The sequence below is a fragment of the Scylla paramamosain genome, chromosome 26 (assembly GCF_035594125.1).
Source record: "Scylla paramamosain isolate STU-SP2022 chromosome 26, ASM3559412v1, whole genome shotgun sequence".
In the NCBI taxonomy this organism is placed as follows: Eukaryota; Metazoa; Arthropoda; class Malacostraca; order Decapoda; family Portunidae; genus Scylla; species Scylla paramamosain.
This window is the reverse complement of record NC_087176.1, coordinates 1,351,161-1,369,655: the sequence shown is the minus strand read 5'-3', so window position 1 is coordinate 1,369,655 and position 18,495 is coordinate 1,351,161. Positions and strand designations below refer to the sequence as shown.

The 18,495-nt window shown below is 47.1% G+C and overlaps 4 protein-coding genes across 6 annotated transcripts; all 4 read left to right on the top strand.

The window, feature by feature from the left end:
- The first annotated feature begins 352 nt into the window (after window positions 1-352).
- Window positions 353-3,893, top strand: LOC135113877 (glutamate receptor ionotropic, kainate 5-like). Of its 2 annotated transcripts, XR_010275098.1 has the most exons (7): window positions 353-646; window positions 823-954; window positions 1,089-1,247; window positions 1,371-1,461; window positions 1,561-2,570; window positions 2,874-2,973; window positions 3,293-3,893. XR_010275098.1 is itself a non-coding variant. In XM_064029498.1 (5 exons), exons 1-5 carry the CDS (start codon window positions 609-611, stop codon window positions 1,957-1,959), a joined length of 819 nt encoding a protein of 272 aa, XP_063885568.1. In that variant the 5' UTR covers window positions 353-608; the 3' UTR covers window positions 1,960-2,853. The 2 variants fall into 2 exon arrangements, 1 of the variants encoding a protein (XP_063885568.1); XM_064029498.1 differs by lacking the exons at window positions 2,874-2,973; window positions 3,293-3,893 and having other exon boundaries at window positions 1,561-2,853.
- A 2,073-nt stretch (window positions 3,894-5,966) lies between these two features.
- On the top strand, window positions 5,967-10,138 carry LOC135113484 (uncharacterized). Its single transcript, XM_064028723.1, has 12 exons — window positions 5,967-6,033; window positions 6,153-6,250; window positions 6,360-6,470; window positions 6,594-6,817; window positions 7,005-7,121; window positions 7,266-7,424; window positions 7,581-7,671; window positions 7,826-8,111; window positions 8,244-8,464; window positions 8,653-8,833; window positions 9,124-9,223; window positions 9,874-10,138. Exons 1-12 carry the CDS (start codon window positions 5,967-5,969, stop codon window positions 10,121-10,123), a joined length of 1,905 nt encoding a protein of 634 aa, XP_063884793.1. The 3' UTR covers window positions 10,124-10,138.
- Window positions 10,139-11,654: 1,516 nt separating this feature from the next.
- Window positions 11,655-14,290, top strand: LOC135113876 (uncharacterized). Its single transcript, XM_064029497.1, has 7 exons — window positions 11,655-11,685; window positions 12,200-12,344; window positions 12,872-12,966; window positions 13,092-13,186; window positions 13,324-13,440; window positions 13,606-13,826; window positions 14,012-14,290. Exons 3-7 carry the CDS (start codon window positions 12,882-12,884, stop codon window positions 14,151-14,153), a joined length of 660 nt encoding a protein of 219 aa, XP_063885567.1. The 5' UTR covers window positions 11,655-11,685; window positions 12,200-12,344; window positions 12,872-12,881; the 3' UTR covers window positions 14,154-14,290.
- On the top strand, window positions 14,259-17,201 carry LOC135113875 (ionotropic receptor 93a-like). 2 transcript variants are annotated; one of them, XM_064029496.1, is made up of 8 exons: window positions 14,259-14,654; window positions 14,845-14,935; window positions 15,094-15,394; window positions 15,527-15,747; window positions 15,991-16,171; window positions 16,393-16,492; window positions 16,647-16,773; window positions 16,941-17,201. In XM_064029496.1, the coding sequence occupies exons 1-8, from the start codon at window positions 14,431-14,433 to the stop codon at window positions 17,028-17,030; spliced, it is 1,335 nt and encodes a 444-aa protein (XP_063885566.1). In that variant the 5' UTR covers window positions 14,259-14,430; the 3' UTR covers window positions 17,031-17,201. The 2 variants fall into 2 exon arrangements, with proteins under 2 accessions (XP_063885566.1, XP_063885564.1); XM_064029494.1 differs by having other exon boundaries at window positions 14,282-14,654; window positions 15,094-15,747.
- Window positions 17,202-18,495: the final 1,294 nt, after the last annotated feature.

Below are 18,495 nucleotides of genomic sequence, written 5' to 3'. Positions count from 1 at the left end.
GTGAGGAGAATCACAATCTTTCCCCCAAAGGCAACACAGAATGGCAGTCACCCCGCGCAGTCGCAGCAATTCTCTCAACACACTCGCCGTGTGAACACGTGACGCTGATCTTCACGGACGGCAAGAAGGTGAAATTCCCTCACACCTTAAATATGAAAACATGATACAGGTCTTGAATTATTTTTTTCACCATCTGCTCCTCCCTCAGGAGGCAGAAGTCGTGCCGGCGCCGCGCGGCGTCGCTGTGTTCCAGGTAGCAGCTGAAAACCTCAGCGCCACGCGCGGCAATGCGTCGCACTCTTACCTGGCAAAGGCAGTCGATTATGTTCGCCAGGTAGGTAACTTTCCAACAAATTTATTTAAGCATTTTTTTAGATCAACAGTGATGTGAAGAAACACTCGGAACAGTGTAATCCCGATAGGTGGGAGCGGCGTGGCACTGCCTGGTGGTGGTGGTGGTGAGTGATGACCCAGCCTTCCTCGCCGCCTTCGCTCACCTGTCACTCAGGCGTCACGCCCTCAGGTGGTCCACGAGGATCCTTGTTCTCACTCGCCTCCCTCTTAACCACCTTGGCGGCCTGCACGGCCTTCTCTCCACCAGGAACGCCATGCTGCTGCACGTACAGGAGGGCGAGGAGGCTGTCAGGTGATGAAACTCTCCCCACCAGCGGCTTCACCCAAACAGCTACCGTTCACTGAGAGTTATTAGTTATTATGAGAGAGGCATTATTAGTTGGCATAAACAAAAATAAAAATAAAATAAGATCATCTTGCTTTTCATAACAACAGCTTGAGTTTATTTTTCGTTCACTGGTCTGTCAGTCAGGTGGGCGTGTTGGTGTGGCAGCCGTACAGCGCCGCCGGCAGCACGCCCATGAGGGTGGCCACCTGGACGCCACACGGGAGGCTGACTCTCGCCTCCCACGTGTCGCTCTTCCCCAACAAGTTCTCTGTGTGTGTATATGTAATTTTTATTGTTGATAGTGAACACTCCGGTGTTTGCTACGAGTGCCTGAAATGATCAGTCAACACTGAGGTGTTTGACTCGAGTGTTTGAAATAATAAAGTCCAATGCCGTGATCCTCCAGGTTCAGCTCCGCCCCGAGCCTTACCGTGGCGGTGGAGCTGCTGCCTCACACAACACTGGTCTGGGTGGACGACCCGGACGCTCCTGGAGGTCGTCGCCTGGAATACTCGGGTTATATAAACAATATCGTGAGGTATCTCGCCGAGGCAATGAATTTCACGTAAGTCTGCTCTGATTTGTTCCTGTAGCATGCAATGAGTGAAGAATGGCGCCATGAACACAGACTTGCTCATACGATAATTTAATGAAAAGAAATAAGATTGTTACAGAAGAAACTGTTCAGGCCCAGGTACGTGCTGTCCCCCGAGAGAACCTTCGGCACCAGGCTGCCTGACGGCTCCTGGACAGGCATGATCGGCATGGTGGTGCGGGAGGTGAGCCGGACTCCCCAACACTCACTTGGTGCAACATTACATACAGTGTAACGATACGTAATGTCCAATGATATATTCTGTAATCATTAATTTTTCTAGGAGGCTGACTTCGCCACAGGCCCCTTCATCATGACGCTGGTCAGGAAGCAGGCAGCAGACCCTTCGACAACGTTTTATCACGGCAACGTAAGAATAGTGGGCGGCCTGGCTGGCTTAAGGGTAGACCCGTGGAGCTTCATGCTGCCCCTCACGCCCCTGGTGTGGACAGCCACCCTGACGGCGCTACTGGGGGTGCTGGCTGCGTTACAAGTCTTTTCCTCTTGCATGTCAAATAAGACGCATAAGGTGCCATGCTACGATAGCTGGTCCGCCAACACCTTCAGCCCTGTCCGCGTCTTCCTACAGCAAGGTGAGGCCTCGGGGACTGTGCTGGGGCACCCCCTACGGGGGGCTGCCTTTGCGTTTCCGTGCTCTCAGGGAGCAGCAGTCGTGCCCTAATGAAGACTAACTCTGCCTCACTCACTCCCAACGCAGACGTGGTGCGGCCCGCGGAGTGGTGGTGGTGGGAGCGTCTGGTGCTGGGGCTGTGGATGCTGACGACGCTCGTGCTGACCAAGAGCTATGCCGGCAACCTCATGTCCCTGCTGGCCGTGAGATACGTGCCGCAGCCCTTCCAGACTCTGAGGGACGTCCTGGACCACCCAAGCGTCGCCATGATATGGCAGAAGTATTCCAGTTACGAACAATTCATCAGGGTAATGTACTTGTGTAACATTTTTATTTTCCCATAGCCGTACTCCTTGAGCAAAAGATTCCCAAAGTGATGGAACATTGAAAGGATTCCCAACGTTTTGGAAATTAAAAGTAAGTCCAACCACTGAATTTTGTGGGCGGGTTGAAGATCTAATTGATGAAGTCCTTCCCCCAGGACGTGAAGCACGGTCAGTTTCGCGAGGTAGCAGAGTTAGAGGACAAGGGCCGCCTGGAGTTCCACACCCAGCAGGAGATGAAGGAAGGCCTGGACATCCTCGTGAGGACAGGAGGCCACGTGCTCATTGACGTGGACATCAGTTTGAAGAGTCGCATTGCTTTAGACTTTTCTGAAAAAGGTGCTTTCACGAAATCCATTGTATCTTTTGATTATAGAAAAAAAAATACTGATAGAAGTTTGCAGTAGTGCTATTAATATTACAAAGAAGAGTAGTACTATCAGTAACAGCTGCAGCGGCTCCATTAGCAGCCGTAGTAGTATTAATGTGTCTCCCGCTCTCCTGATGCAAGACAAGCAAGGCTTGTACTTCTCTTGCGACGTCAACTTTATTGCATTCGTAACGCTCGCTGGGATTTATGGAGAACGATACAATGTATTAAGCTTTCAGTCAGTTGCATCACTGTCACTCTTTCATTCACAGGCCGGTGTGACTTTTACATGTCAAGGGACGGGTTTCTGCCCTTTTCGTCTGCTATGATGACCCAGAAGACCAATCCTCTCGTCCACGGATTCAACAAAAGGTAGGCAGACTTGGACCTTGTCACGCGACGGAAATATCAGTGTTCAGGTACCTGAGTTAGTGCTGGGGCTTGGAAACACTTTTATGCATGACAAATGTGCAGTTTGTGATGGCTGACAGATTGATTTGATGATGCTGCAATAACGAGGCAATAATACAGTTAGTAATTCATAATGGAAGCAGTAAATCCAGCACAGCAATAGCAATAAAATAGAGATATACAAATGTCCTAAGATATTCAACCATTTAATATCAGATCTGTGTATTTGCCATGTTACATAAATTTCGTAATGGACGATGCTAAAACGTGATTCTTGCAGGTTTCATACGCTAACAGAGCACGGCCTAATAACGTACTGGATGGAGAACGTGCCAAATTTTACCCAGTGTGAAAACATTCCCAAGAAAATGCTGGTCAACTCAAGCATCTTTCTTCACAACATCTGGGTGAGAGCACAACCCTTTCGCTGTTAAGTACGATGTGACAATTGTGATTTTGGTCATAACTAGAATATTCTAATGAGGAAAAACAGAGCTACGGCATTGATTTCACTAACCAATCGATCATTTCTTCAAATCATACACCAAGCTTGCGCCAAATAAGAAGATGAGGAGTCAAAGATGAAATGTTAGACCCGATTCAATATTAAGCTTTAAGAGAAGATTAGAATGATTTAAAGCTTAACAACTGTCGTTCTGCCATCTTCCTGCTTCCCCTATAGTTGTGTTTCTGCAGGTTTGAACAACAAATACAAGAACAGACATTTGATGCATTAAGAGTCCCGCGTTGTGTTGTCCTGCAGGGAGTGTTTGCAGTGCTGGCCGGGGGTCTGGCTGCCGGGGTGCTGGTCCTGTGTGCTGAGGTGCTCGTCAGCCTAGCCCCCAAGCCTTAGCAGCATCAAGTAAGAGGACAGGAAGAAAGTACAGTCGTGTAAAGCAAAGTGAATAAATATTTTCCCATTCAAGTGTTCTTTCTCAGTATTTACTGTTGTCGTGGTGAGCGTCTCCTGTTGCACTTTTCTATTTACTTATTTATGTTCTCTAAATATTACGGCTGTTGTCAAGTTGAGAGTTAATTATTTCAATGATATATATTTTTTTTGGGGGGGTGGCCAGTGTATATATTTTTAAAGAATAAAGAAATTTGTGTGTGTGTGTGTGTGTGTGTGTGTGTGTGTGTGTGTGTGTAAATCACAGCTAAGTCGAGACTTAGCACAAAGCGTAACACTTTCACAGATAATGCAATACCTTAAAAGGACACAAAACTTTCAGTGCTGATGAATAAGAGAAGAGAGTCTGTTAAATAAATGTGGTGGGAATAAACCATAAACATTGGTAACGAACACACACACACACACACACACACACACACACACACACACACACACACACACACACACACACACACACACACACACACACACGACCACTTCATTATAAAAGAAGGAAGCGACGGTTACTTTTCACTATTCTCCTGCCCCGCCTGTCTCTCGGTGCCTCTCTCTGCCGCGTGGACCAAGACTTGTGCACTGTCTGTGGCCGCGCGGAGCAGACAGGTGAGTTCATTTTACAAGAGTGAGACTATTGCTTCCCTTCCTGATTTTTCTCTGTGAAGTTTGTAGCAAATAATCGTGGGTTTTTTGGAGCATCTCTCCCAGGAAGTTCTCTTAGAATGGTTGAGTTGCTGCTACGCACGTGGAAGATGTTGGCATACTTTTTTTTTTTCTAATGTCACAAAAAAAAAAATATGAAAGGTAATGTAATATAACACACTTCTTGAATACTGCCTCAGCTGTTAGTTTGCTGCCGAGTGTGAGGATATTACTGCAATGTTTTCTCCAGACACTTCAAAAGAACTAACATTAAAGAGTCTTGTGAAAACACGTCAGCAACATTAACGTAAAAGTAACTTAAAACACAATTTGGGCATTTCCTTGAGCTGTCAGTTAATTACTTTATGAAAAATATCACTATGAATTTATCTAACGAAATTTCAAAGGACTAAAATCTCGTAAAATAAAACACAAAAATCAACATTCCTTTGTCACATATTTTTCCCACGCAAAAAGCTCAAAACAAACCTCACGTGCAGACAGACACAGACAAGGGAACATGGAACAACATGACCTGGAATCGCCTTGAGCTTTTTTGCTAACGATCATCCCAAAATCTTTCCCCCACAAGTCTGCACAACGCCACAAGCGGGTGAGTTAGACGACCGACGGTGAGAACAGATCAGCCGAGTGAGGCATGATGCGATGCTCCAACCAGCCAACCACCTACAGACAACGCGCCACCTTTGTGTCTATGTGGATTAGCGGGATGTCCACTCGAGCGATCGCTAAGGAGACGTGCGTGAGTCCTTCCACTGTCTGCAGGTGGATCAACCGGTGGCAGCAGGAAGGAAATGTTGAGAATCACAAGCCAATCAGCAAAGCGCACCATTATCGCCTCAAGAAATCAGTCCTCAAAACACTTGTGGGTTCTGCCCCGTGGGTCGTGGCGTGTCCCGCGTGGATGCAAAGCCGTGTGTTCATCTCGCATCCAGCCTGGTCTTACATCATTGACAGAGCGTTGCGTTTCCTCTCGGCAAAAAATAAGGAGGAGGGTAAATTAAACAGGAGGGTAAATTACGACTTGTGAGCTGCAAGTTGAAATAAATACTGAGATATTTATTCTAGTCAAACTTTGTAAATATCCTACTTTGTGTGTGCTGAGTGCGAGCCACGTGTCCCGCTGTTAACGGAGGCATAAACATGAATAAAAATAAGTTTCCATATATAATTTAGTTAAGTGTTGTAAACTTCCGACGTTTCTTTTACATAAGTCATAGGCACTTCTGTCACTCCTGAGTGGTGGATGACTAGCAGTTTTGATATGGCAGCGTTTCTACATAGCTACGTACTGATCTTAATGGAAACACACACACACACACACACACACACACACACACACACACAACAAAATCCATAACAGCTCAATCGCACAGGTGTGATGCGAGCGGGCGTGGCGCTACTGCTGGCCGCCGGCGTGCTCTCTGCGACCTTCACGGCTCTGCCTCGTGAGTAGCGTGGTCGTGTTGCATTCCTTATCTATGCTCTAATGTACGAGTGTTGTTGTCTTATGGTCATCAGATTCACACAAATTACAGAATATCATTTCTATAATTGGTTTTAAAAGAGATGGAGGGACTGCCAGCGGTGGAGGCAGTGGCGCCAATCCTCACAACAGACTCGCCGTGTGACCACACCGCCGCGTTCTTGACTCACACGAAACAGGTGACTCTTCATTGAAAAGTCGTTATGTTTTTAAATAAGACTGGGCATTATTACAAGCATCACATACGATGCATGTGTGATTATTTTTTCATTGATGTGTGTCAAACAGGAGGGCGAGGCAGTGCGGGCTCCGAGGGGCGTGGTTGTCTTGCAGGTGCAGGATGACAAAGGAAATACAACGGAGACTCAACTGACGGTGGTGGTTGACCAAATACGTAAGGTGAGATGTTTTCCAAATGATTACCGAAAGATGTTGCTCCATTACCTGTGTTAAGATTACCACACACTGTCGCTGCTCATAAAAAGTATGGGGTAATGTTCGTAACCTCGTGACATCCCACAGATGGGAGAGGCGTGGCACTGCCTGGTGGTGGTGGTGGTGAGCGATGACCCAGCTTTCCTCGCTGCCTTCGCTCACCTGTCACTCAGGCGTCACGCCCTCAGGTGGTCCACGAGGATCCTTGTTCTCACTCACCTCCCTCTCAGCCACCTTGGCGGCCTGCACGGCCTTCTCTCCAACAGAAACGCCATGCTGCTCCTCATAAATGTGGACATGACACATAAAAGGTGATGCAACACTGGCGGCAGTGTTTCCCTGCAGCAGTTACTGACGCTGGATCTTTCCGCGTAATGAGTCCCTTGTCACATCAAACTGAAAGATGGTCTTTGTATTGACAAGAGCATGATATGTTGTAAAGACGTATCTTTTTACGCACATTTCTTCGTTCATCATGTTCATGTTTAATTTTGACAGTCGTGTTTACGTGTGGCTGCCGTACAGCAGCAAGCCCGTGGAAGTGGCCACCTGGACGCCGCACGGGAGACTGACTCTCGCCCCCGACGTGGCACTCTTCCCTGACAAATTTTCTGTGTGTGTGTGTTTAGAATTTTGCTTATGAAGTACTAAGATTTTACCATGAGTGTCTAGCACAAGAAATGCAATATATCATCATGTTATTACATCATCATAAAAGCTCATGACTCTTATCTGTTTGTCCTCTGTACCGCGGCATAGGTTCAGCTCAGCCCCGGCCCTCACGGCGGCCATCGAGGTGCTGCCTCACAACAGGATATCGTGGCTGGAGGACCCAGACGTACCTAGCGGTCGTCGCCTGCTTTATTCGGGATACGTGGACAACATCGTGAGGCACTTCGCCAAGGCGCTCAACTTCACGTTAGTTTGTTTTCATGAGCGCCAATGACTTATCATGAATAGCAATCATCTATATATCACAACTCTAAGAAATTCCAATCTTTTTTCGTTTCAAGAATACAAAACTAAGTGTGTCACTACCACTGTATTCCACACCCCACACACCGATGCCCTCAGGTACAGATACGTGCTGTCCCCAGAGAGAACGTTCGGCACCAGGCTGCCTGACGGGTCCTGGACGGGCCTGATGGGCATGGTGGTGCGGGAGGTGAGCGAGACTCCATGGTGTGTGCAGTGGGCGCACCTGCCAGGCTCATGACACGCCTGGTGTGTCGTGCAGTAGATTTTTTTGGTTTGGAAGTGTAACACTCAAAACGTCTTCAGAAATAACTGAGTGACTGATTCTCTGGTATTCACCCCAGGAGGTGGACTTCTCACCCGGGCCCTTCATCAACAGTCTGGTGAGAAGCCAAGCGGCAGATCACACAACGGCATTTTATATTGGAAATGTTAGAATAATAGCCGGTTTGACTGGACTGGAGGTGGATCCGTGGGGGTTTGTGTTGCCCCTCACGGCCCTGGTGTGGGTGGCCACGCTGACGGCGCTACTGGGAGTGATCACCCTTCTATACCTGATTTCTTCCATTCTGCCCAGCAATATGATGAGCGCCAACACCTTCAGCCCTGTGCGCGTCCTCCTGCAGCAAGGTGAGGGCTCGGGGAGCGTGCTGGGCCCCTCCTGCCGGGGGCTGTCTTGCGTCTTGAAAGTTTCCGTGCTCTCAGGGAGCAACAGTCGTGCCCTAATGAAGACTAACTCTGCCTCACTCACTCCCAACGCAGACGTGGTGTGGCCCGCGGAGTGGTGGTGGTGGGAGCGTCTGGTGCTGGGACTGTGGATGCTGACGACGCTGGTGCTGACCAAGAGCTATGCCGGCAACCTCATGTCCCTGCTGGCCGTGAGATACGTGCCGCAGCCCTTCCAGACTCTGAGGGACGTCCTGGACCACCCGAGCGTGGTCATGATATGGCAAAAATTGTCCAGTTACGAACAATATATCAGGGTGAGTAAAAAAAAATGACGACATTTCATATATCTACAAAATTTCAAAATTTCTTACGGTATTCACTAATATCAGTGAGTCGAAAGAAGACTTCGCGAAGATCAAAGTGCAGAATGCGCTGCTCACATGCTCCTTACGACCACGCGAGCGAAGCACATCCTTCCTTACTCTCAAGCCTTCATCTGCAGGAGGCGCGGTCTGGCGTGTATCACGAGGTGGCTCAGCTGGAGGATAACGGTCGCCTCAAGTTCCACACCCAGTCACAGATCAGAGGAAGCTTGGACACGCTGGTGAGGGCCGGGCATCACGTGGTCATCGACGTGGACATCAGCCTCAGGAGCCGCATAGCCTTGGACTTCTCTGAGAAAGGTGAGGCCAGACCGACGACAGCAAGGGTTGACTTTATTAAACTGACATGTGCAGTGTCATGGCAGAACTGATAGTGACACAAGTGGTGGTGGTGGTGGTGGTGGTGGTGCTAATTATCGTAGTAGTAGTAGTAGTAGTAGTAGTAAAATGTTATAGTTTCCCAAGAATAATATTATTTATCTAATTTCCTAGTCTCTCTCTCTCTCTCTCTCTCTCTCTCTCTCTCTCTCTCTCTCTCTCTCTCTCTCTCTCTCTCTCTCTCTCTCTCTCTCTCTCTCTCTCACTTCCAGGCCATTGTGACTTCTACATATCACGGGACGGATTCCTCCCTTATTCGGCCGTCATGATGAGCCAGAAGACCAACCCTCTCATCCACGGCTTCAACAAGAGGTGCACTGACCACTGACTTGTATTGCCAACTGTCTGCTATTTACTTACTCATTAACTTCAAAAGGCTGAGTCACTGATGTGCTCTCCTACTCGTCATTATCCGGTATTTATTTTCCTACGAAGTCATTGTAAAGCGACGAATTAAAGTCCATGATATAAATGACTTGTAATTCGTTGTCATTTTATTCATTTTCTGTATACTGCATCTAAGTATTCATATAAGCTTATTAACTTGGCTACTTATCACCATCTATTATTATGTTATCCAATTTATCAACAATAAATGTGTTCGTCACTCGGACCAGAGGCGCTCTAGCAGAAGGCGTACGTCTGCGAATGGTGTTTCCTGCTGCGGCGGGCCTAGTAACTCAGGTAGCCAACCGCCTGGTCTGAGGGTGGCGTCCTCAGCTAGAATCCTGTCGGGGGCGACTCCGGCAGGTAGGTTTCGCATCACCTGTGCCGTCCGTAGGGCGGTAGGTGTGAGTAGTGGTGGCCGAGCCCACTACCCTGTCGTCCCCCCAAAAAGGGATTTGTCTCGGCCGCTTAGTTTCTGTTGCTTGTTCACCAAGCGCGGAAACGTCGGTCGGACAAAAGTATGACTCGATCATTTATTTATTTGCTTATGTACGAGTACTTATTTTTTCTTCCAGGTTCCTGTCCATCATCGAGCAGGGTTTGATATCATACTGGATGGAGAACGTCCCGAACATCAGTGAGTGTGAGAATGTCCCCAAGAAGAAGCTGCTGACCTCGTCCATCTCTATTCGCAACATCTGGGTGAGACTGAAACACGTGTTACGCATGTTTACAGGCTACACACAGACAGACAGACAGACAGACAGACAGACAGATTGCAAGAACAAGAGATTAGGTAACAGTAACTTAATATATCGCAATTAACGCTGTAAACATGATAACTTTCAAAAGGAGGAAAGAAAAATGCAGAATTTCAAATGATTTCAAATAACACTACGGTAAAGAGTAAATAGAAGATACAAGAGAAGATATTAGATAAAAATAACTAACCTAATCTAACTTAACATCATAAACGTGACAGAAGAAAAAGAAACTCCAAAATTCAAAGTCAGTGCAAATATAACTAAGGCAATGGATAAACAGAAGACACAAGAGAAGCACGCTAACTCTATCTTCCGCAGGGGATGTTCGTTGTGCTGGCTGGGGGTCTGGGGGTGGCGTTGGTGACCCTGGGGGGGGAGCTGCTCCTCGCCCTGCTCTCCTCGCGCCTCCAGTGAAAGGAAGACACCAACGCGCTCTAGACAACACGCCCTCCAGCTTACTTATCTCGCGTCTCAAGTGAAAGAAAGACACGATCCTTCCTTCAGTTTACTTTCCTCATATCTCAAGTTACGTCGGACACAAGACCATCCTCTCCTCGCATTACTTCCTCGTCTCTCAAGTGAAGGGAACACAAAAACATCCCCCGTGTCTCCAGTTATATCAAACACAAGAAAATTTTTCCCTTCAGCTCACTTCCTTCATGTCTTAATTGAAGGGAACAAAAGACCATCCTCTCCTAGCCCCTCTGAGGCATAGGAACCTCCCCCCAACACTTGCTCAGATAGGAGGTGCACCGCGGTGCGACAGGAGTGTTGGTTGTAAAAGACTCAAATAAAACAAGCCCCAATACAGTCTTCGAATTAAAAAGATGATCAGTAATTCATGTACTTTACTCTGCAACACAAACCTTAGTACTTTCAAAGGTGATTTACGGTGATGCATGAGTCAGTCACTATCTTCACTCCTTCATCCCTTTCACTGGCAAACTAGAATTTAAAGCCTGTTTCTGATTTTTCCCTCCCCGTGGCTTCAGCTACTTTAGGAGAGGAGCATCAAGACACCTCCGGGGCTGCACTACCATTCTACTTGGAAAAAAAAATATTTATTGTAATTTTTAGGAGAGACAATTTATCATTTTTCTTAATCTGTTGTCCCCTTATTTGGCAGCTTTCACATGTGACAACCGAATAAAATAAATAAAGTTAGTAAAAGGAAAAAAATAGCGGAGAATCAGAGTAGAACATTGTTGAACCAGAAAAAAATTATCGTTATCCTGTTGGGATATTTAATTATATTAGTTACGTTTACTTTGAACTATCAGCTACATTGGTGTGTGTGTGTGTGTGTGTGTGTGTGTGTGTGTGTGTGTGTGTGTGTGTGTGTGTGTGTGTGTGTGTGTGTGTGTGTGTGTGTGTGTGTGTGTGTGTGTGTGTGTGTGTGTGTGTGTGTGTGTGTGTGTGTTTGTGTGTGTGTGTGTATTGTTCACAGAGCAGCTTAGCTATGGACAATGAAGATCAAGCATTAATAAATGAGTATCAGAACACCCACACACACACACACACACACACACACACACACACATGGGAGGGCTCAGCTGGTGCTATATGAAGTCTGGGAACAAGGTGCGGCCTGCAGTGCTCTCCTGGCGCGTGCAGCTGAGCTTGGTGGGTACATCTATGCACAGACTCCTTCACTGGGCTGTAGTACAATATCTTTAGCTCACAAGTAAATACGAATATTTTTTTTCTACTTCCACGAAAAAAAAAAAAAAATAGTTATTTGAAATTAGCACGATTTTGCTGCACTGCATTGATCCACCACTAGTATACGTTGATATTTTTTCAGTTTATGAGACACTGTCAATGACCTGTTATGAGTGACAGATCACTTAAACAATACAGATTGACCTGAAGGGCATGGTAAGATTTTAACGAGTTTCTATGGCAGGTGTGGGAACAGAGGTAGAGTTTAGGAAAAAGCCTACAGCACTTCCATATGTAAAGAGAGGGCGCAGCAGCGTGTATGGGGATTAGCACAGTAATGCAATGAGGGCACTCGCATAATTTACTTAACCCTTCAAATTGTATGGGTGGGCTAGTTAGGATCAACAATTTAAAACAGAGTATTCTTAGTGACTTCCCATACGATTCTGTTAACTTTCACACGCCACGCCAGCAGCATCCCAAGGAGCCGTGAACCCCGAAGACGTGTTCGGGTGATGAAGCGATATCCCTCCCAGCCAACCACACTCTCCGAACGCTCCCAGTTTGTGGTGATGTGGGTAAGAGGCAAGTCCGCCCGAACCATCGCACGGGAGACTGGCGTGAGTCCCTCCACAGTCTGCAGGTGGATCAACCGGTGGAAGCAAGAAGGGAATGTTGATAATCATAGACCAATGAAATATATCTATGTCGTCTAAGTGTTGGCAACTAGAGATTTAGTTATCATGTTCCAGCGGGCTCATACATTCAGATGTGTTCCAGGAAGGGTACAAACTGTCTTGCCTGTGTTGCGCATGGACTGTTCTGAGTTCTGTTCTCATGTACCACAAGTTTGCCAGAATAAGGTCCAGGGAACTCTAGACTTCCAAATGTCTTCAAAATATTAATGAAATCAAATAAAAGGTTATACATTGAAAACCATATAGTAAGATCCTTAAATAAATATCTTTATGTAAAAGGTTTATATTATTTTTTTCCATCTACAGTCTCAGTTTTCAAAGGCATTATGACCATGACTACTTACAGAGAGAGTTTGTCCTTTCCAGTGCATAGTGACATGACACTGAGTAGCACAGGTACGTACAGCTGCTCTGGGCAGTGTGGTTAAAAAGTATTGTTGTTGTGGCAGCGCCGCTGTCATGAGGGCAGTCACGCTGGTGGTGGTGGTGGCGGCGGTGCAGCACACCTGCGTGCAGCTGGCACACGCAAAATCACTCCGTCCGCGTGAGTAATGAAGCCGTCTTGCTACTCCTACTTATAAAACAATACATTTGTGTTTACCTACATTTATACATGAAAGCTGATCACTTTGATGTTCACTCTATAGTGCATTCCGTTTTGTTCGGCAGACAGTAAAGAAGTGACGGCTTTCCAGTCAGTGGAGTCCATCACACGACACCTGACGTGTGGACACATGACGCTGCTGCTGACTGACGGCCACCAGGTGAATCTTGGGACTGAGAGGAAAGAATATGTATAAAATATGTGATATAAAATATATAATAAGGCATAACTGATGTTCCGTTATTTATATCTTATTGTTTGCTATTTATTGCTTTTCATTTCTCATGCTTCCCTCAGGAGGTAGAGGCGGTGAAGGCGCCGCAGGGCGTCACTGTCTTCCAGGTAGAGGGTGACAACCTGACCGGTAACGCCACGCCGCCTCAGCTGGAGACGACGGTCAAGGAAGTTCGTCAGGTTCGTCATTCAGAAAAAAAAAATGATAATAATAATAATGAATAAATAAACAAATAAATAAAATAAATAAATAAAACTGAGAAGAGCTTAAGTAAACATATTTTATAAGCCGTATTTATATTTAAAATGTTTTGGAGGAAAACTCGTAACCCGTGACCGCCACAGCTGGCAGAGGCGTGGCACTGCCTGGTGGTGGTGGTGGTGAGTGATGACTCAGCCTTCCTCGCCGCCTTCGCTCACCTGTCACTCAGGCGTCACGCCCTCAGGTGGTCCACGAGGATCCTTGTCTTCACTCGCCTCCCTCTCAGCCACCTTGGCGGCCTGCACGGCCTTCTCTCCACCAGGAACGCCATGCTGCTTCGAGTGCAGAGCACGACAACCAACAGGTAACTACACCACCAGCACTACTTCGTAAAGGGAGTCACACTCCAACACCAGTGCCAGCCGTGCCGTCAGTGCTGCAGTTCATAACCTTACAGAGTTGTTCCTTGACTCACTTGTTACAATGAAAGTGTGAACTGTTCTGCTTGCATGAAATTCATGTATCCTTTCACACCCACAAAACCGGAAGTCAAGTGGGCGTGTTCGTGTGGCAGCCGTATAGCGCCCCCAGCAGCATGCCCCTGAGAGTGGCCACCTGGACGCCGCACTCGAGGCTGACTCTCGCCTCCCACGTGTCGCTCTTCCCCGATAAGTTCTTTGTGTGTGTATAACATTCATCATTAAATGTTGATTTTATCAGCCAATATGTAAACTCTTGAGACTCTAACACGAAACTCCATGACTCCAAATGCAATACATCATCTTTACTTGCATACTTGTAAAGAAGCCTTTCATTTGCGGCGGCGAGTGGTCACGCTGTTGGCCCACTGCTGCTGCTTCCCTCCAGCCTCCTCTCCCTCACGATAACTCAAACTTGCTTCTTAACACTAATCTCATTTCTCTTCATGATTTTTCTCCAACTTCTGCTTCCTTAGAGCAGGAGATGGAATGACAGGCACAGTGTTTCTCTATAAAAAACACATAATTCATCAGTTCCTTGCACTGAGGCGCAGGTTCAACTCAGCCCCGACCCTCACGGTGGCCATCGAGGTGCTGCCCTACCACAGACTGTCGTGGGTGGACGACGCAGACGCCCCTGGTGGTCGTCGTCTGGAGTTTAAGGGATACGTGGACAACATCGTGAGGCACTTCGCCAAGGCGCTCAACTTCACGTGAATAACCTGCATCTTTTAGTGTACTCGTGCAATAAATGTTGTATGAAATTACACACGTGGCTTTTTGTTATATTTGGCGTACTGCATAACGTCTTTTTTTCTTTCCAATTCGTAAATTATTATAAATGGCATTATATTTCGCTATACAGTAAACATTATTCTTTATAATGTATATACGATGGTGCAGGCCGCTGTATGCACTGTCACCCGAGAGAACCTTCGGCACCAGGCTGCCTGACGGGTCCTGGACGGGCCTGATAGGCATGGTGGTGCGCCAGGTGAGCCACGGCGCACTCACGTGTCTGAGTCTCACACACAGAGACACAACAAGGATCACCATGGAGTGATAAGTATATTGTAATTTTTACCTTCACTGATCACTCACCATCACCACCACCACCACCACCTCCCATTACTGACGGTCACACTCACGCAGGAGGCAGACTTCGCGCCGGGCCCCTTCATCATCAGTCCCGTGCGGAGAGAGGCGGTGGACCATTCAACAATACTGCGTAATGGAAACCTGAGGATACTGAGCGGCCTGTCAAGACTGACGATTGACCCGTGGGGCTTCCTGCTGCCCCTCACGCCCCTGGTGTGGGCAGTCACCCTGGCGGCGCTGCTGGGGGTGCTCCTCGTCCTGCAACTGTTTCCATCCTGCCTGCCCGGCAGGTCGCTCCTCCACGGCGGCTGGTCTGACAACACCTTCAGCCCTGTGCGCATCCTCCTGCAGCAAGGTGAGGCCTCGGGGACCGTGCAGGGCCCCTCCTGCTGGAGGCTGCCTTGCGTCTTGCAGGTTTCCGTGCTCTCAGGGAGCAGCAGTCGTGCCATAATGAAGACTAACTCTGCCTCACTCACTCCCAACGCAGACGTGGTGAGGCCTGCGGAGTGGTGGTGGTGGGAGCGTCTGGTGCTGGGGCTGTGGATGCTGACGACGCTGGTGCTGGCCAAGAGCTACTCCGGCAACCTCATGTCCCTGCTGGCTGTCAAGTATCTGCCGCAGCCCTTCCAGACCCTGAGGGACATTCTGGATCACCCGCACGTCGCCATGATAGGACAAAAACATTCTAATTTTGAGCAAAATCTTAGGGTGAGTTTTTCTTTACAGCAATAAGAGATCATGAAGCAAAATTGCCACAAGTAAGTGGTGAGTTAATTTGATCCTTCTTAAACACCGAATGCTCACGTTGACTGAAACTCGAAATACATGTAAGCTGTTACTGGTGTGGCTGGTGCTGCCTTTTGGTTGAATGCTATAGTGGACTTTGAACCTTATCCACAGCTACGAAAGACCATCACGCTGTTGTGTTCACTCTTGTTCCCATTTCTCCAGGACGTCAAGTCAGGCTTGTTCAAGGAAGTGGCAAGTCTAGAAGATAAGGGTCGCCTGGAGTTCCACACGCAATCACAGTACCTCAAGAGTCTGGACAACCTGGTGAGGCGAGGACACCACGTGCTTGTTGACGTGGATCTCAACTTGAGGAGTCTTATTGCTTTAGATTTCTCTAGGGAAGGTATTACGCCTATGTTGTAGTCAGGTATTATTCTTCTCTTTGTGTTATTAGTACCAGCAGCCGTGGACCTCAGAGGAGACCACACGCACAATTACCCTTACACTTTGTCGTTACTAAGTAGTTCTGTGATCTCTCTCTCTCTCTCTCTCTCTCTCTCTCTCTCTCTCTCTCTCTCTCTCTCTCTCTCTCTCTCTCTCTCTCTCTCTCTCTGTCTCTCTCAGGTCAGTGTGACTTCTACATATCAAGGGACGGCTTCTTACCGCACTCGGCAGTCATGATTTTCCAAAAGACGAGTCCGCTCACCCAGGCCTTCAACAGTAGGTGAGAGGACATGTTCAGTACCTGTTAGATGAATTCTGATGGTAATTGATATCATTCAAATTCTATGATAGTCATGAAATTTAACACTCTTTATTACGTGCTATTTTTCCACCATATCTTGATCCGTACTTGATTCGTCTAAACACTTTTGCAGACTGCGCTCACTAATTGAACAGGGACTCATATCGTACTGGATGGAGAACGTTCCGAATTTTACAGAGTGTGAAAACGTTCCAAAGAAGATGTTGGTGACCTCTCACATCTCGCTGTCTAACATCTGGGTGAGGCAAATCACTATAATATGAGATAAATATCACAAAAATATATATACCAGTGTGTGAAATTTCATGATATATATATATATATATATATATATATATATATATATATATATATATATATATATATATATATATATATATATATATATATATTCTTTTTTTTCCAGGGGGTGTTTGCAGTGCTGGCCATGAGTCTGGCCGGCGGACTGCTGGTTCTGTTCGCCGAGATCATTGCTGGACTAGCCAAAGAGCACTGACTCCTGATACCTGGCTTGAACGGCGCCACGACGAGCACAGCACTGCAGCCATATCAAGATCCACCGATAGGCAAGATGCAGCACCACGCGAGGCAAAGGTTCAGGAAATGCCTGGTTGATGTAGGGACAATTATTGTATAAAAATGTACAAATATTTAATAATCTGGTTCCCGGTGAAGTTTGATTCCACCAGTGGTTACTCAATGAACATTTTGTTGGTGTCCTACACTTTCCTTGAGTCAAAGTACAAAACTGTTGCTAGTTAATGAAGAGCGTAATTGTCCTTCAGGGAATTCAGTCACTATAACTAACTTAACCTGATTTGATCTACAACATCGCTATGTGTGCCTGTTGGCGGCGTTAGGTATCAAGGCTGTAGACAGCAGAGATTGATTGGTGCGTGTGTGTGTGTGTGTGTGTGTGTGTGTGTGTGTGTGTGTGTGTGTGTGTGTGTGTGTGTGTGTGTGTGTGTGTGTGTACGCCAACGCACAAAGGAAAACTATGGACGCTAGAGACCAAATATGAATAAATGAGTATCAAAACACCCACCCACACACACACACACACACACACACACACCTCAGCCCTCCGTGTGCTATATCAAGTAAGGGAAGCAAGGCGCGGCCAGCAGTGAACTCCTGTTCTCCTTGGCGGGTGGAGCTGACCTTGGTGAGTACATCTATACGCACTTTTACTAACTTTGGCTAAAGTATCTAAACATCATTCACTTGTATGTTCATGGGAGACACTCACTATAGTTTGCTGCATAGTTGAGAGTCGACTAATGTATAAGAATTGCAGTTAACTATAAAATTACGTAAGAAATCGATAGGCAAATCACAATTTTAACAGGTTTGCCTGAAAGTCGTGAGGGCAGAGGTCACGGTGATATGAGGCCAGAGTTTTCAGGACCAGAGTGGGACGAGATGAGGAGAACAGATCTTATAACTGCCTGTACGGGGCGAGCACTCTAATAGAGAGCCAGCGCCGGCACGTCTTGCTGCCTCTAATTAAGTCAGAGGAGGTGCGGGAAAGTGATGGGGTAATGGGAATGCAGGGAGAGAGAGAGAGAGAGAGAGAGAGAGAGAGAGAGAGAGAGAGAGAGAGAGAGAGAGAGAGAGAGAGAGAGAGAGAGAGAGAGAGAGAGAGAGAGAGAGAGAGAGAAGGGGGAGGAAGAGTTAAATAACAGATTTATAGAGCGTAAACATGTTCCTTATCAGCAAATTCCCTCCCCCCCCACACTGCAAGGATTGAGATGAGCGTGAGCGTCAGGTGCAAGGAGAGTCTGCTGCACAGTGAGTCTGCCACTGTCAGATTCATGTCGCTGTAAATCACGCGCCAAATTTTCCCTCGTCGCTCAGGGCAGCGAGGCGATTCTAGGCCGCCGATAGCCAATCAAGGAGAGCGGACTTGCAGCGAGATGATGAAGCGGTACCCCTCGCAGCCTACTACTCTGTCTGAACGC

Coding starts and splice junctions, on each gene's coding strand:
- LOC135113877 (XM_064029498.1), top strand. CDS start 609: ATGCTGCTGCACGTACAGGAGGGCGAGGAGGCTGTCAG. Junction 955..1,088: donor TTCCCCAACAAGTTCTCTGT/GTGTGTATATGT, acceptor GTGATCCTCCAG/GTTCAGCTCCGCCCCGAGCC. Junction 1,462..1,560: donor TCGGCATGGTGGTGCGGGAG/GTGAGCCGGACT, acceptor TAATTTTTCTAG/GAGGCTGACTTCGCCACAGG.
- LOC135113484 (XM_064028723.1), top strand. CDS start 5,967: ATGCGAGCGGGCGTGGCGCTACTGCTGGCCGCCGGCGTGCTCTCTGCG. Junction 8,112..8,243: donor GCGCGTCCTCCTGCAGCAAG/GTGAGGGCTCGG, acceptor CTCCCAACGCAG/ACGTGGTGTGGCCCGCGGAG. Junction 8,834..9,123: donor CTTGGACTTCTCTGAGAAAG/GTGAGGCCAGAC, acceptor TCTCACTTCCAG/GCCATTGTGACTTCTACATA.
- LOC135113876 (XM_064029497.1), top strand. CDS start 12,882: ATGAGGGCAGTCACGCTGGTGGTGGTGGTGGCGGCGGTGCAGCACACC. Junction 12,967..13,091: donor CGCAAAATCACTCCGTCCGC/GTGAGTAATGAA, acceptor TTTGTTCGGCAG/ACAGTAAAGAAGTGACGGCT. Junction 13,827..14,011: donor CAGAGCACGACAACCAACAG/GTAACTACACCA, acceptor CAAAACCGGAAG/TCAAGTGGGCGTGTTCGTGT.
- LOC135113875 (XM_064029494.1), top strand. CDS start 14,431: ATGACAGGCACAGTGTTTCTCTATAAAAAACACATAATTCATCAGTTC. Junction 14,655..14,844: donor GCCAAGGCGCTCAACTTCAC/GTGAATAACCTG, acceptor ACGATGGTGCAG/GCCGCTGTATGCACTGTCAC. Junction 16,493..16,646: donor ACCCAGGCCTTCAACAGTAG/GTGAGAGGACAT, acceptor ACACTTTTGCAG/ACTGCGCTCACTAATTGAAC.